This window comes from Ruditapes philippinarum, unplaced genomic scaffold (assembly GCF_026571515.1).
Source record: "Ruditapes philippinarum isolate M1 unplaced genomic scaffold, ASM2657151v2 ctg454_1_1_1_1, whole genome shotgun sequence".
Taxonomy (NCBI): Eukaryota; Metazoa; Mollusca; class Bivalvia; order Venerida; family Veneridae; genus Ruditapes; species Ruditapes philippinarum.
The window spans coordinates 41,614-59,860 of NW_026866640.1; the positions used below are offsets into that span (position 1 = coordinate 41,614).

Below are 18,247 nucleotides of genomic sequence, written 5' to 3' on the forward strand. Positions count from 1 at the left end.
TTTGACCTACAATATTTGCATTTTCTCAAAAATCATCTGATGGTATTTCCATGTTGATCACTTTCAAGAGCAGGTAACTCTGCCATGCAATTTTGCTGATTTTTTCCTTTTCTACTTTACTTTTATGATAATATCCAGCACTGAGAAAAGTAGAATGTGCTGTATGGGGACTGATCTATATATGTTACCGTAATCACAAGTCACAATAATGAAGTCGTGATATTTTTATGAGAGCAATTTTTTTAGGTGAATCATAAAAATTACAAAGCATGAATTTGGCCTTGAAAATATCAAATGACAGATATCTATTAGACTTTTATTACCTGTCATTTATACCTTCATATTAAAATGTAAAAACATATTTCTTTAGGGTTTATTTATGTCTATTTATCTTAATTTTAATACATTATAATGTTACAAAATAGTGAAGTCAGAGGAAGAAAAATGTAAGCTTTGCTTTTTTTGGTGTTTTTTAGTGATTTTTACAGAAAACCTATTGACAACTTCTGTAATTTGTTATCTTAAATATTCTACATTTTTGTAGATTTTAAACATTTTATTTTTAGCATTAAAAATACTGCCACTGGAATGCCAGTGATTCTCCCCTATTCTAATTGAAATCATTATAACAAAGGGCAATTAGTATGAATATAACATGTGCTCATGTTTCAAATGTTGAATTTCTTTTATGTAAAGGAAATGTTCAATTGTTGCATACAGAAGTTGTTTAAAGCAGATACTTAACTTTTTTCTGCACCAGAGTTAACCATGGAAGCCCTCTCAAAAGGCATTTGTGTATTTTAAACCCAACTTAAAAAAACAAAACAGAACAAAAATCAAAACAAGGGTATAAGGTGCAGTTTGACAGGATTTTAGAAAATTTATCTTATATATGGCTTAGGTTGGATTATTTGTTAATATTGGTACTAAATTTTATAATTATAGTGATGTTGATATTAAGGAACTTACATATTTCTATCTTGTTTTCCTTTCTTACAGAAGTGGTCGTCCACCATCCATAAAGGAGCCGTTGTTATTTTGTCCTATCCAAGGTCAAGGTCAGTTTGTGTTGAAGCCGAGTATCAGTTCTGCCTTCTGTCCTCTCAAGAACATGTACACTCAGGGAACCAGTTTCTCACAAACCACGCCCACTAGCATAGAGGGACATTAAGGGCAGCTATTTATTGACTTGTTTCATCTCATGTTAGTAATAATTGTGTTTTTTAAATGTACATTTTAAAGAAAGAAGAAAAGAGAAGTGTCAAATAATGCTATTTTTGAATCATTCCTGTAGATGTTCGAGTTTTCAAGGTAAAAATGTCAGGCTTTAGGTTCCATCTTCTGAATACAACATTTGTCATGTAACTTTTTCTCAAACAACCAATCTGATGGTAATAATTTTAGCCTGGTACTCAAATATTTTAGTTATATATGGACCATGTTGATTAAACTCTAGTAACCAGTCTATTACCAGTCAATTGCACAAAAGTATCTATTTTGATTAAAAAAAATACAATCTCTAAAATATTTTCAAAAGCTCCAGACAAATTACAAGGTCAAGGTTGTTAGATCAGTGTTCGCAATGTTAGATATCTAATTTCAAACATTATGCATCAAAAAGTTTTCCTTGTTTGATTTTCAGATTTCTTAGATTAACAGGTTTTATGTCATGTGGTTTTAAGTGTCTGTGATAGAAATCAAAATTATTCAGCTTTTCTATAGAAGAAGTAGCTAGATAAATATCTTTGGCTTCATTTGTTGGAGGAAATAAACCAACAAGTTGTCTTACATAAAAAATACCATCAATAAGATTGTCTTGTTGATACAATGTACTCAGTTTTAGAAACATAATATGGCCTTATTTTACTTTAAGTATATGATATAGATAAAATTTAATTACCATATTCTAGTATCTTAATTTTTCTGGCTGGAGATAAGGACAATTTGAAAAGGGTTTAGAATATAAACTAAAGTATATGCTGCCTTGTAACTTTATTTAAAGCTATTTCCATACATCATATTTTCGATCATTCGCTCTCATTTGTCTCTCTCAAACTATCAGCTTAACATCAGATCGGATATATAATCCTCATTGACTGTTACAGAATAAGCCATTGAGAAAATGCTGTGTGAATCAGACAGTCTGCTATACCATGATTGTTATTTATAGCTGGGCTTTTCTTTTCTATAAAAAATACAAGGAAAAAAACACTTGGGAGAAATACTCTGTGCAGAAAGACGCTTGACGTTAATATGCATTTTCTTGTCATTCAAAGAGAATTACCAAAACAATGAAATTGGCTTCTTTCCAAGTCCTTTTTTGCTTGTTCTTAGCATCAATTTCTCAACCGTGACAAAAACAGGAGATCCCTTTAAACTTACTAGCTTAATTTGTATATTTGGTATTTCCATTGTTAATTGAAGTGATTGCAATAATGAAGTGTTAGATTAAAGCAGCCTACAGTATGGTGTCTGGTCAGACAGCATAGTACTGGTTGTAATGGCAAGTTAATTTCACTTACAGGCATTCATTCATTTGTACAGGATAAAAAAAAAGAAGAAATATCTGGTTCTAATAATGTTCCAGATTTTATCATCTGAAAATCTTATCTTGGTAATTGGATGAAAGATTTTGATAAACATTGCACGTTATTACTCATTGAGCAATGAAATTGTATTACCCTTCCACACCCTACTTCTACAAGCAATATGTGTCAAGTGGCGGGAAGGGGGGCAGCAGTATCCCCCCTCCCCCTCCAGGGGAAAGGGATGTTAAACATGGGTTTGCATTCAACATTGGGCATATTTCATCATGTAATGATTCTATTAGTTATAAATGTAACAATTTTTGTGGGTTCTATTTTTTAAAACATTCTTTTTTGCTATGAACTCAGATAGGTTAAAGTTAATTCGATATCTCCCAGAGCCAGTAAATGATGTAAAATGATTACATGCCACTTTAAGAAGGTTTAATTGCTTTTTCTATTGATATAATTTCCGGAACTTTTGTTACGGCCTGCATAAGCAATTGGAAATAATGGCCTATAATATCATATACTAGATCTACATCAGTAAAACTTGTCATAAAATGACTTTATTGTCATAATTTTATGACGCAATAAGTTTCTGCAGTAATAAGTCTGATAGACAGAGAGAGAGAAATTTTCCTTTGCTATGAATATAAAAAATGGATCCTGGATATAGAACACCAGAGATTAATACTGAAAACTGTTCATATTAATTTGGAAGGTATATTAATGATTCCAAGAAAATGATTTGAGGAAATGAAATTGGATAGTCTGTAATTTAGAGAAAATGAGGAAGAATTTGTATACAAATTTTATGATGACAAGTAATTTATTGTTTTGGCAAGTCCTAGGGATAAGTGTTCCTCTAACATCAATACTTGGTATATTTGATATCAGTTGTCAGACACCTATCTGTGATCTGAGTATATTGTGAACATTTTACTTTAGCTTAATGTTCGGCTATAAAATAACATATGTTTGTTCCAACGGTTTTTCTTCCAGCCCAGCCAGTAAATTTGTCACTGAAACTTTAGTGCAGTCAATGGTAAACAATAACAAAGTAGTACTGTGTGCAGTGCAGGTACAATTGTTAGATGAAAAATATAAAATCAACAATAACAACAAAAAATAGAGGAAATCTGAAACTATAAAATTCTTTAAACTTGGGCATGTTTATTTTTATGCCCCTTATTAGGGGGACTGGGGAAATACAGACTTGATCATTTCATGCCTGTCACAATGTCCTACTGTCTATCATTTTAAGAAGAGAACAGTGGAATATGAGGCATCTGTGTCCTATGGACACATTTCTATTTGTTTATCTCCAACCACAGAAGTTGGTTAATTGTGATAAAAATAAAATGTGACAGATAAAACTAAATATTAAATAAATAGCAAATGGGCGAATGTTTGTATAAAAAACCATCAGAAAAGGTTTTTACAGCTATCATGATTGGTTGTTGTTGTTTTTTCTAATAGTAGCGATTATTAATGAATAAGATACAGTAATATGTGTACATATTTGTTAAATTATTTTTATATGCTTCCTTTTTTCACTTAACTGTTGTTAATTTTTTTTTTGCTGCATGATAATGTTAATACTGTTTTGTAGTATTTGTATTTTATCTGTATATAATTATTAAGTATTGAAATATTATAGAACACTCAAAATGGCAAAAAAACATGATTTATTTTAAATAAAAAGGTACAAATAGACTGCAGTTTAGTAATTGAGACATAGGAGGGGGGGTTCTATGGTGATGTGGTTAAGGTCTCTAACCTCAAATCATTTGTCCTTCATTGCTATGGGTTCAAATTCTAACCAGGGACATTGGATTCTTAATTGTGGGGAAGCTTTCAGGCTAGCTTGTGGGAGATTAGTGATTCTACTCAGCTGCCCACTCATACCAGAAATAATGCACAAAAGGGTCACCTACAGTCTTATGCCCAGCAGGAAGGCTGGAAAGTCATTATAGGACTTTAACAGTGTCAATGATACTTAAATCTAACATAACAAAGATTTGTATAGGAGGAAATGTTAACAGTACAACATTTGCAGTCTATTTGTGTTCTATTACAACATTGCAGAGTTTACTGTTGTTAATAATAAGGGCCTATATATATATATGTCACTGTTGAATACATTTTGTGTAAGACCTGCACATAAAGTTTGTTAACCATACTATGATATAGTAGAATGTTTAGATTAGAAAAATGATTTCTGTTAAAACTTTGGTACCTGAGATATTGCAGGTTTTCTTTATAGCACTCAATTCGTAATTGATGATTAAGTTAAAATTGTTTCATGAATTTAGTTGATATGTTGAAAATGTAACCCAAACCACGTCTAAAATCTTGAATGGACTTGTCCATCTTTAATCTGGTCAAATCTATCAATTATTTTTTTGGGAAAATTTCAAGACAAGACATTAAGCATTAACTAAAAAGCAAACAGTGCAGACCATGATAAGATGGCAAAGATGTACTGGCTTACCTTGGTCTGAACTTGCTGCATGGTCACAATCAGTTGCCTACAGCAGGCTTAGAGTTTAGGTTAAAAACTTATTATTGTATACAATACATTATCTGATAACGGTTAAATAATTGCAAAGACTTGAAAGCAGATTTCATAAAACTTTTCCATTGTTGTTTTTATCGTTGTAAAAGAATCTCGCTTTTAGCTATATTGGAACATTTAAAGCAATTCACACAGTTTGAAACAAACAAACAAAATTTTCTGCCTGCATGTAGAATCAAATTTTTTGTCACTGTAGAATTTACATCATGAACTTTTCTTAGCTTGCATAGTCCACCATTAAACATACAACCGTAACAAGACATTAAATAAGTCACATGATCAACCATTTTGTAGACCTACATTATTTAGTTTTGTAGAATGTATACTTAAATCTTATTAGCAAATTGTCAGGCATATTGTTTTGCAAATTGTTTGTGCAAGGCTTTTAATCATGTTCTGTATATCCACTTTTTATATTGGCAAATTTTGAAATTTACTTAATATTTACATGAAATGAACATGTACAGAAGGGGAAGTAATTCTAAAATGTTTACACAATTTTCAAGTCTACAGTTACATTTCTTGTTCAAAAAATGTTTACTGTGCTTGCCTGATTTTTGGGCTCAACTCAACAGGTTTAATGAGGATAGGATGTTGTTGAAGAAATAAGAAAGGGGATCAAGTTCACCGAGGGAGACAGATAACATATTCTCATTTCAGTCATTCGTTTAGATTCTCATTATTTTGTATTTTTTGACAGTTCAGGAAAGTCCGTCCTATTTTCCATTATGTGGCATTTGCCTGTACTTTGTACTTATATGTTTTTGCCATTTGTATGTATTAAATAAGTTTTTAAATTAATCGTTTTTTTGTAATCATCATATTGTACTTCTCATCAAACTTCCACCCTAAATCTTTGTAATTGTTTTAGTAGAAACTAGTGTATTAATTAACAATTGAGAGGGATAGTTGATTTCAGAACATTGTGTTAATTTAGTATCTAAAATATTTGAAACAACTAAAAATTTGTATGGGACCAGTTAGTAAATGACACTCAGCGATTGGTCAATTTAAAATTTAAACTTGGCAAAGATTGACCAATTAGTTTCTCAAGATGTTCACACACCCCACCCACACCTGTTTGAATGCATCAAACAGGTGGAGTTTAAAAGAACATACCAACCAATGCTAGATTTTTCATTTTATAAGTGAGTCACATAGGTTTATATTTCATTTACTTAAATTATCATGATAAATTAGATATTTGATATCAGATACTAACAACAATTTGTTCATATTTCTAGGCTATTTTGTGCATATTTTATCATCGTTGTAAACAAACATTTTGTTAGCATCATTGGACACACCCTCCATACTTGTTATTATTTAAATATAAACATGACCACAAATGAAATTGTAAAATCAATGTTAAAAAGTTGAAGATTTGTATTATGGCCTTTTTTTTTTTAGGGAGCAGAAAAATTATTCAATATGTTTGCAGAAATAAATGGCATTAGATAAATATTGGATTGATTAAAAGAAATTTGTAGGCATGTTTGAGATATGGAAATATAAGGTTTTTAATAGAAGATAATAGATGTGATTTTTATTTTTGTGAATATTTGTTTTGATATTGACAATGAGTGCTAGTGGGGATAAGTTCAGGCTGTCTGTACCATGTCTAGTACCGGTAAGGCTGGACAGCACATCCCTGCAGTTTCACCCTTACCACACTATATATCTTAAAATGAACTTGTCTATTTTTCAATCTGGACAAAACCATTCATCATTTTTAGCGAAATTTTTTGTAGACAAGTACTGGCTGAATAGCTAACAGTACAGACCAGGAACAGATGGCACATACATGCTGACTGATCTTGGTCTGCACTGGTCACATGGGTAGAATAAGTTGTGGCCGGCAGGATGAGGGTTAATTGTTTGACTTTCAGTTGATGTGATAGATCAGACTTTGTAACTTTACCTTCATATACCAAAAAAAAAAACCACCAATGGATTGTCCATAATTGAAAGAAAGATAAGTCCATGAAAGGAAAATCTGCAGGTAAAGGCAAAAAATAGTTTTTGATATTGTTGTTAGATGGGAGGGGTGCACTTTGAAGTTTATATTTTTTCATCTGTGTAATAATAAATGTTATGTTATATTGTTAAATTTTTAATAGTAGGTCATATTTAACACAGATTTATGAACATGGGCATTTAGATAAATATAGTTTGCACATGACTGCCCATTTTATATGTTGTAGACATTATGCTTGTTCAAGTTTTTTCCCACCATTTTCTAACATATTTGTCTATTAGCAAGTATATTGTATAAGGCCTATAAGTGTTTTTTTTTTTGTTATGTATAGATCATTTATGTTAAATAATCTCACCTACTTAGCTCAAATTTTAACCCTTAATTTGCTGAACATGTGTAATGGATTTGCCTTTCTTTGAATTTGTAGCTATCCATTCAAAGTTTGAGAGGTTTAAAACTCAAAATTGAAAATACTAAATATGAGCTACTAACAGTATATAGCCTGGTCAGACTGTATAGATATACAAGCTGCCTGAGCTCTGTACAGGTGGCGAAGGTAAATCACTGTGTTCTAGCAGGTTAAGGGTTAGTTCTATTCATACTTGTGTAAAAATTACAATCAACCTAGGAATCTCTGTTCTTCTCCTCCTCTATTAGTGCTAACATTGAATTCTGTCTTGATATTTCCATTGGCACATCCTACATTATATGTTACTTGTTAAATCTACAACCCCACAGATCCTCTTTAATCATGATCAGAAAAAACGTGATTTATTGAAGAATGTATATAGAACCTACATTAAATTTACGTGGTTACCTAGGAACCTAGTGTTACCTAGCAACCACATGTGCCAGTGGAAGTACAAGCAGAATAACCAAGTACCACAAAGTATTATTTTTCTTTTGTAAACACCTTACAGCACTTCTTTCTACTGTGATTGGGAATATCTGGAGAAATGCAAATTTTTGGTCAAATTTTTGGTTGAATGCAGTACAGTCTCAAAGAAGAATACTTATGATGTAAATGATCTTAAAACCATTTTTATTTGTCAATATATCCAACTTTGTAACAACCAATCGGGTTTAGTTATTAGTCGGGTTTATTTAATTGGATGTTTTTAACGTATTATTTGATGGTTGAGAATAATCACAGAAAAAAAGAAGTGAAGGTGTGGAAAAGACATCTCCTATTCAGTATTTTAATTTTAAGTTACCTTTTCCTAGATTGTTTTTTTTATTGTTTGGTTTTCTCTGCTAATTGCTTTTTTTTTAAAACGATGCCAGTCTTCATTAACCATTGTGTGTAGATTAAAAGAGCTGCGTCATGACAAAAAAAAAACGTAATGCGTTTGCAACCAGCATAGATTCAGACCTGTCTGCGCAGTCTGATCAGGATCCATGCTGTTCGCTATCAGTTTTTCTACTTTTAATAGTGTTTCTAAGCGAACATCATGGATCCTGATCAGCCTGCGCATCCTCCGCGCAGTCTGATCAGGATCCATGATGTTCGCAAACGCATTACGTTGGTTTTGTCATGACGCGGCTCATTTCATTATACAATTGATGGATTGCATAGCTTCTAGGATATTAGTTGTAACTTTCAGCCTTGTGATATTTTCTAAAGTCATTATGATCATTCATTTTTGCACCTTTGACAACTACATAACATTTTCATTTCTGTCGAGACGTATAGAATTATAGATATACATATATAATAAATCCATGATGAAATATTTTCACACTATTTTTCTCAAAGAATCGATAGATTAGACATTTAGCACTTATTATGCCTCTGAACATAAAATCTTCTTGGGTCCATTGTATTAGATTTCAAGACAAGTTATTTTCGGTTAAAATAAGTAATATACTGTTAGTCTGATTTAAAGCTATTCAAAAAATTATTAGAACAAAACTGATTTTCTAAAATACAGGCCTAGGCCCTAATCTGATTGGTCAGTTCTTAGTAATACTGATTTCAAATACGGAGTATTCCTTGAAAGGAAATTTGATTTGACAGTTATTTATTACCTGTACCCAATCAGATGTTCGGTTACAAAATTTAAATCTTCTTATATACATGTACTGGTGATGAATATATACAGATATGCAAATAATAGTGTGAAATATTCTAGTTTTTACTAATGTTACTGTTATTTTTATTCTGTCGACCATGATTCTATTTTTAACAATGTTAACTTGATATTTGTGTGATAAATGTTTTTTTCTGACATACCTGATTCTTTAACATTCATATTTGTGCTAAATACAGTATAGTAGTTTTTTTTTCTCTCTCAATTGAAATTTTAATTTACAATTCTGATGATGTACATACAGTAAAAATGGCTACAAATGTTTAATTGTCCCATCTATTTTTTATTTATGAGGGTCAGAACTGGGGAAGAGAGAGAGAAAACATGTGCTAGATAACAAAACTTAATAACCTTTGCTCTGAAATGCATTAATAAATTATTGTCTCAAAATTGTATACTTGGTGTAAATTTATTGAGAAATTTTATTAAGATTCAGTGAATATATTTCATTGGACATAGATGTTTGTCTCTCAACTTAAACAGTCTTTAAAGAGCAAGTTAAATGAACATGCATACTGTTTATTCAAAGTGCCTATAGGTGTTAATTTATTATCAGGGTTGTGAACAAATGAAAGATCTTTCTTAAATTTGTCTAGATCTACATTTTCTTGATATTTCTCTTATAAAACTGGATTTAAAATGATAATTGTTTTAAATAAAGAATAGCTAAAATAAATCATATATCTGTATCAGTTACAAGTTTCATTCTTGAATAATATATAATGCATCGAAAGAAAAAATATTCTCAGTAATCAATAATCTCAAGTGTATATTTTCTATGTAAATTTTAAAATCTCCCTCCCTCTTTTCAATATTTTTATAATAAACTTGTAATATTATCAACAAATTATTGTCATGATGAAATTGTTAGTTATTTAAAAAAAAACTGGTATTGTATAAAGTGAAGAGTTTCAGTACCTGCTCACTAATACAAGAAATAAAAATTTGTTATTTTCTATACTTGTTTTCTTTCATCTATCCAAAAATTACACCTTGTCGGAACTACATGTATAAGCAAAGTTTTGCCAAAGGTTCATGGTATGTTATTGTGGTGGGAAAGAGGATGTCATGAGCCAAGTTATGTCAAAAAGGATTGGAAATCAAATGAGACAAAAATTCACCAAACAAATTTGAAATTCTTGCATAGATCTGTGAATCATTTAAAAAATGGAATGGAATAGAGTAATTTGCAAAGGAAGATGAAGAAATCTGCTGAGAATTAAATTAAGAATCGCTCTTTGTGCCATTCTTTGTCAAATTGAAGTGAAAACGTTGCAACACTTTTTGCGCAATGAAAATGGTGATTCTTGAACAATGGTGTAAGGGAATTATGATGTCTTAACATTTGCACAAATCTACATCAAATGATTCACAAATATCGGGGGAAAATATTTCTAGTTGTCATAAAAAAAACTCAATGGAGTCCACCAGTGCCTGGCCTAGAAGCCATGTTATGTTACAAAAGTGCATGTTTCAAGCCATGTCAAAATGTTGGGGATGTGTTATAGTGACGAGAAAGTGGATGTTGGGTATTATTGTGACGTAGGTTAAATTGCGCCAAGGCATGAACTATAAGCCATGTTATGTTAAAGGTTCAATGTGTGTTAGTGAGATAAACAAGTGAATGCTCCAGTGTCTGACTTGTAACATAACTGTGTTCTTTTTGTTTGCTCATATCCTTAATGACGTTATGAGAGCTAAAGAAAGTATACCTCTGGATCGAGTTACCATGAACTCTATAATAAAGACTGCTAAGATACGAATCTTGCCACGATAAATATACAAACGCGAACCTATTGTTCCTTGAACGAATGTAGAACTCGTGTTCAATAATAATACATTTCCTTGCTGATTCCTATTGAAATCACGATATTGACAAATAAAATTTCTTCCTTTAATTTAAAAATATTGTCTCGAATTTCAAGCATAAACAAGATAATTTGAATAAACCGTTTTAGATCTATGTCACAATCTTAATCTTTAAAAAAATAGAATTGAATGAAATTCATAATCAAATTATCAGCGGTTAGATAAACAATGTTTCAATATTGGAGAGTTTATTTCCCTTTATTAGCAAAAAAGTACATATAAAATCTTTTATCATTATGTTTATACAAGAGTATATTTTTGTCGTTCATATTCTATCATATGTTCAAAGTTCCACTCGTCATACCAGCGGCAACTACCGTGTTCATATTCATCACAAGACACTCGAGGTTGTCCATCTTTCCTCTTTGGGAGTGGGGGCTCCGGGGGTCGTTTCCCGAGAGAGTAAAAGCTCTTGTAGTAATACCTGTAAAAATGAAACATACACTTTTTTGTTACGTAGCGAAATTAGGATATTCTTATTATCAACGCTAAGAATAGTATCTTCGAGATCTGCACGAACTATTTACCATACACGGCTTAAAAGACTCATTCCATAATCGATTTGAAAAAATAATCTAAAACTTGATTGGCATATTATCGTTCTTAATTGTAACATCGTCAAATCTGTACAGCACCAATATCTTCAGCCGGACTAGGTTGCATGTACTCGTACATGTGGTCTAACTTTAGAATCTGTAATAATGCTGGCTATTTGATATTTTTGGATTAAAAATATGAAAAAGCCATAACAAACTCAATGTGGAGTATATTTCATACACAAATTCATCAAGGCAACGATTTATAATAATTATATTTTAGAATATCTACAATAGGTATAATTCATGATAAATTTTACCATCGTTGAAGAATAAATTTATGTCCGTCAATGACTTTGTTGGCTTTGTGTATTGACATAGGTTCACAGTCACCTGCAGGGTTCATGTTATTCCACAGAAGAGCTCTTCCTTTCCTTGGTCGAGCCCATACACCTAGTTCTGAAACAGAAAGGAATGCCCAAAATGGTTAATTCCATAAAAGGACATACATACACTGTACGTGATTGTAAAGATGAGCAAAAAAACAAAAACAATTTCATCTTGTGTTTCGCTAAGTAACAAAAGTTTTTTTTCTTCTTCTTTACAATTACAGTAGATGATAAAAAAATTCCATCTGATATCTAGTTATTTCAATAAATCTTGAGCAAAACTTCTTTAGTTATGATATTCAGTGGTTTTTAACTAACTAATGAATCATTATATAGAATGATCTAATTACTAACCAGGAAAATCTGTTTCTCCGCCCTCTGTTACTGTATCTAGGTACACAAGCACTGTTGCCATTCTGTCTCGTTTATCTTCCGAGTTTTCTACACAGTCCGTGTGAGATTTGTACCCTACATTTAGTAAGATTACATTTTTAAATATATGTTTAGTTTTAAGAAAATGATTGGGTGTAATAGATACATACAGGTCTATGTACTGGTAACCCACGAAATAAAGTCTTGTAGTATTGCATGAAATGAAAAAGATTATTGTTTTATGAAAGACAAGATTACTCAAGCTTTCTCTTAAATGAACAGAAAAGAACCTTTTCGATGTAGAAACTAAAAAATCTAAAAAGGTAAATGATTTGTTCACACTCAGGGTTAAGACCCGCATTGCCAGGCCCTTGTCAACTCTCAGCCGCCTTTATTATTGTACATGTAACACGAATATGGCATCTTTAGCATCTGCATGTTTTAATTCAATTTTCACACGAATAAAAAAATTCCAATTTATCACCAAGTACTTAAATGAAACCAAATGGTAAATGATTTTTTAAGTTTGTCAAATCAAACTAAGTTTACGATTGGGATAAAAAGGTCGTGTTAAAATGTTACTGGGAGTTGACAAGAGCGGAATAACGGGGATAAGAGTCTGATCCCGGGAGTATCTGTTAATATACTTAATGTATTAACAATAAGTATATAATATACTCCTTCAATATGTATGTAAAGGCCAAACCATATACATACCAATGCCTTCCGGATATGATGTTATCTGAAATTTCCCGCCATTTTCAGGATTCAGACCCATGGCTTGTTTGACCCTCTGCTCGAAAGCCATTGCAAAGCGGCTTTCTCCCGGGTAAAACGCGGTGCTATAACTCCAGTTCCCTTTAAACCATTCTTTCAGCTGACTCGAGAAACTTGCATTTACACACGTGGTTCCTGTAAAATACATGTTCCCATGATTAACTTCTGCTAACAACTTTGTGATCTGTTATTTACGCAATTTTCATCTTAAATCTATTCAAACCTATTTAAATTGTAAACGCGTTTATAAAACATATTTTGAAAGAGATGAACGAAAGATATGGCCACACCGAGTAAAACTAAACAAGTAATGGTTAAAGGGACTCCACTGAAGTTTTTTGACATGATGAGACTGAAAATATTTTTCCAGATAAATGTACCATTTGATGTAGGTTTTGACCACTCATCTTTGTGCAATCTTTCAGATCATATACGCACTTCGTTTTTACAGAAAAATTATTCAAATTGTAAAAAAATGACCCAAAATAACAAGCGTTTAAAGGCTTTTCACTTTTCACTGAAATCGGGCTTAGAAAAGCATAAAAATACGGTTTTCAAATTATTTCAAAGTATATTTCTTGACCCCAGCTCATTTATGTAAGAAATTCAAATGTTATGTTTTGGGCTTTTAAACATTAGTGGAGTCCCTTTAAACCTAGACTTAATTCAAATGACACAAAACTGTCTTTGACCAAAACCAAATCAAATGCTGATGTTCAAGAAGCACTTTGACTGTCTGAATATCACAAAAATAAATCAATTCGGTAAATTGAGAAAATCAATGAAATTCAAATTGTGTATTGTGTTTGGTTGCGTGTTGATGTTCTTTTTTTTTTACCTGATTGTTACTCTTATGCCTTTAAAAACCTTCATTTTTTTTTTCAAACTTATTAAACTGCTAAATGCCCCCAACCCCACCCGCACAGAAGGGATGAATTTAGTTCTCGCTATCCTGGCGCGTAAACAAGAACACTGCATTTCCCAGGAAATGTAGGTATATTTTATTAAATACACACAATATACAAGTTTACAGACATACAGATATACAGATATAAGGTTAAAAACCTACTTTCCTGCTATCTTCCGTACTGCCCCAGGGATGGGCCGGGGTTACATTCGACTTCGGTTTATCATTCATTTATGGTTATGGACTTTGCAAAGTAAGATTATCAGTTGAAATTAATCTTTTTCAAGTTTGCTTCTTGGACATTCATTGCCAGAATATTTTAGTTACAGAAGCTTTAAACATGCTGGTCAAAGCAGCTTACCTTTTGTGAAAACATTCGGCGTTACGAGCATACGTTTTCCCGCGCTTTTCAGATGTTTTCGCAACGTGGATACACTATCAAAGCAAAGGATGGGGTCATCTTTTGACTGGTCCTCTACATGTTTATTGTGAACTCTCATCAAACCATCACACTCTTCTTCTGATAAAAATTCCTCAAATAACCATATTCTGAAATAATTTATAGAATATCTATTGAAGCACATTCGAAAAAATACTATTGTAGATCTAATATTATAACAGAGGTAATATTTCTGTCTCCCAAAAGCAAAGATTGTGGGTTCTGCTTTACTAAGGGCCTGACCATTTATGATATTATGCACAAAACAGGGTATCACTCTTTAGACAAATAAACCGGTAGTTGTGTTATTTGAGGAAACATTGTCGTGATTTGAAAAGAGCCCAAACCCACAATGATTAAGTTGAAAGACAAACACATCATTTCTTTGAAAAAGTAAGGACTGAAAGTAAAGTACGTGTCTCTTTCCATTTAATGTTCCCTTATCAAATTTCTGTGCGTTCATTTTCTCTCAGTAAATGTATTGTGCAAGAACACACACTTTGTTGGTGTATTCAACTACTTGTCTACAGTTAGCATAGTGTTCCCATATTCCTTACCAAACAGCACATGTAGTTTGCTTTTTGCTCAAGTAGCTGGCATTTTCTGCACACCAATCAATCAATTAATCAATCAATCAATCAATCAATCAATCAATCAATTAATCGATCAATCAATAGATCAATCAATCAGTCAGTCAATCAATCAGCTAGTAAGTTAGTCAAAAAAACAACAACCAGCAAACAACCAACAAATCAAACAAGCGACAGGCCGACCGGTTGTTTGTTTCAATCAATCAATCAATCAATCAATCAACCAAATGATTTGAAATCGCGGTTAAGGACGAATGTCATTATATAGCTATGTTGTCGGCTGGCAACCAAGTCGTGAAGGAAATGAAACTGCGTTTGAGGCTTAAACTCGCGAACCCTAGGTATGTAGACGACCATACAAGTATCAATAAAGGCTTTTATTTGATGTTTTCCGGTTATGACAATATTTTTAATATCTAAAAAACACTGTATTACGCCTGAAATATATCATTTTTACAATTTATCTATGACCAAAAGCTATAATGTATCAGTCCTTTAAATAACCTTTATTTTAGTTTAACTTACTTTACACTGCTGTTGTTCGGCTTCTGTGGTAACAATTCCATCGGCGGGATTCGTCGCCCGTCAATAAAAACTTTTTTCGGTGTCACTGTCTTTTGGTACGTCGGTTTAAAGTCTTTTATTTCTTTTGGGATATTTTCGTTGGTTTCTGTTTTGGATGCTGTTTCTTTGTTCTCAGTATCTTTGTTCTCTTTGTCCTTTGGTTTTGTTTGTGATGATTTCTTGCTTTTGTTTACTTTTTTATTAGGTTTCCTTTTCGAGATAGGGTCTTCATTTTCTACATCATCTTGTTTTATCTTTATAGGAAGTTCTCTTATTAAATCTTCAGCGTTTGCTTTAAACAATTCAACAGTCCGTGGTTCTTCCTCATCTTCAATATTTATATTTAATCGTTGTGTATCGTCATTATTTGAAGAGAATGATATTGGTTCAGCTTTGTCTTCAACCACTTCATCTTCCATAAGATCCTCAATTTTTTCTTGTTTTAGAATAACAGGTTCGCCTTCGTCCTCAATGTCATCTGTACCGTCGTCTTGACCTGTTTCAACTTCCACGTGCTCTTTATCATTACTGTATTTCTTTTCTTCCTTGACATTAGTTTTAACGTTTTTTACTTCACGTTTATTAAGTTTGCGGTCATCCCTTTGTATTGCATCTTCTTTTCCATCTTGTTTATAGTCCTCTCTCTTTACGAAAAGTTTAGATCGATTATGTTCTTTTCTGTCTTCTACAACGGGAACATGTTCTTCTGGTAACTCCTCAAGTTCGTCTATTTGTTCTATATCGAAACTGCTCTCGGCTTTCTTTACTTGTACATTGTTCATCGACTGTAATGATTTTGTATCAAACGTGGAAGAGACCCTCGGGTATATCAAAACTGTTAAAACTACTCCCATTACAAAGAAAAATGCGAATTTATACACGTCAGAATTTCCGGTTGAATGAGCGTTCTCCAGACGCTGTAATCTGTCCTCGACTTCATGTGCAGACGTTTCTGACGTTAGCGGATCGTTTTCACGCGTTGAATCACCGCGCTTCCCTTCTCTGTCTGCATGAACATGTTTTCTTCCATTTGGAGGTTTACCCATTTTTTGGTCAATGATTTATTTAAAATATATTTACGTATCAAGTTTGTAAATAAATAATGAATACTATATCATAATATACATGTCAGACTGACAAAATCTCTTTATCCTTGTATGTATCAATAATGAATAAAATTTTATACAGTTCGTTATCGTTTGTAAGATGTCGGTACAAGAAACCAATCGCTCTGATATGGTTATCTTATCAGACTACAGTATCATCTTTAGATTAACGTACTTGCCGAGCTTCACAATAGATAGATTAGCTTTAAAGATGTGAGATTTTTCTCATGTTTTGCGTATCATACGTCATGTACGTATGAACAAATGAGCCGCGTCACGACAAACCAACATAATGGGTTTGCGATCAGCATGGATCCAGACCAGCCTGCGCATCCGCGTAGTCAGATCAGGATCTCTGCTGTTCGCTTATAAAACCTATAACAAGTAGAGAAACTGATAGCGAACAGCATGGATCCTGATCAGACTGCGCGGATGCGCAGGCTGTTCTAGATCCATGCTGGTCGCAAACACATTATGTTGGTCTTGTCATAACACGGCTCAAATATTAAAACGTTTGATGTCCTTTATATTGTACTAGTCAAGTTAAACATTTATATTTCGTACAGTAAGCCTCCTTTAACTTGGATAAACAACTTTATATTGCAGCATAATACATGTATGTAAATACATGTGTATACTTGTAAAATGTAAATAAATATTAAACGCCGTTATCATCTATCGACCCATCATCCAGCAAATAACGGGACTGGGTTACTTAGTTTTAGATCGCATTGAATTTTTCAAAACAGGACATAAGTTTATCTTTTTTTTAACTCAGATTTTTAATCCATTTTGTTCCTATCTCGGCCGTTAGTCCACTTAACCACCTTTCCTGGATAACTAACCAGTAATTACCAATTTCTCCGAATGTGACAGATTAATTATCCGACAGAGATAAATGATCATTAGATCCAATGTCCAAAATCAGTTCCGCCTCATCCGAGGATCGAACCAGTAAACCCTAGGTTAAAATTTACATGTTCTCCCTATTGAGCTAAACGAGCGGACAAGAATAGGACAACTGGTGTATATTGACTAAAATGTATAATTCTAGGCAACTTTGTTGTTCGTCTTTACATATTTATTTAGCAACAAAAGGAAATCAGTTCTTTGAATTAACCGGTAAAGCATGGTTGATTTATGCAGTACGGCCAAAATATACGGTCCCTGGATTCAGAGGCAAATACCTCAATTGCCGCTTTGCACCCTCTTGTATATTAATTCAGTCAGGACTTTTACAATGGTCTTCACAGTTTCATTTTTGTCATATTAAAGTTGGGGAAATACCGGGTAGGCATAAATGAAATTCGCCGACTCTTGGGCAATGTATGTCTCAAATTATACTGCACAGAAGTATTTTGGTTGTGTTTCAAGGTAAAATATGTCTTTCCGGGTACATTGCAATGTTTGACTCTTTACAAAGGGAGGTAAACCTTACTTTTTCAAAATTATTTCTTGGTTGTGCCCCTTTAATCCTCTTATCTAATCTTTATTTTCCCAAATGAAATGAAATGGACTGATCAC

General features: G+C 32.5%; 2 protein-coding genes across 2 annotated transcripts in view; one reads left to right on the plus strand and one right to left on the minus strand.

Moving 5' to 3' along the window:
- LOC132733181 (glucocorticoid-induced transcript 1 protein-like) overlaps positions 1 to 9,497 on the plus strand; it is a gene marked incomplete at its 5' end in the record, with an annotated part of 40,290 nt that extends 30,793 nt beyond the window's left edge. Inside the window, one exon of the mRNA XM_060719780.1 lies at positions 1,000 to 9,497. Within this exon, the coding sequence (XP_060575763.1) occupies positions 1,000 to 1,171 (172 nt within the window). The remainder of the gene's footprint in view (positions 1 to 999) is intronic.
- A 1,730-nt stretch (positions 9,498 to 11,227) lies between these two features.
- Positions 11,228 to 16,750, minus strand: LOC132733186 (uncharacterized). Its single transcript, XM_060719784.1, has 6 exons — positions 15,579 to 16,750; positions 14,386 to 14,573; positions 13,058 to 13,252; positions 12,323 to 12,436; positions 11,900 to 12,038; positions 11,228 to 11,467 (listed from the first exon to the last, which is right to left on the minus strand). Exons 1-6 carry the CDS (start codon positions 16,661 to 16,663, stop codon positions 11,284 to 11,286), a joined length of 1,905 nt encoding a protein of 634 aa, XP_060575767.1. The 5' UTR covers positions 16,664 to 16,750; the 3' UTR covers positions 11,228 to 11,283.
- Positions 16,751 to 18,247: the final 1,497 nt, after the last annotated feature.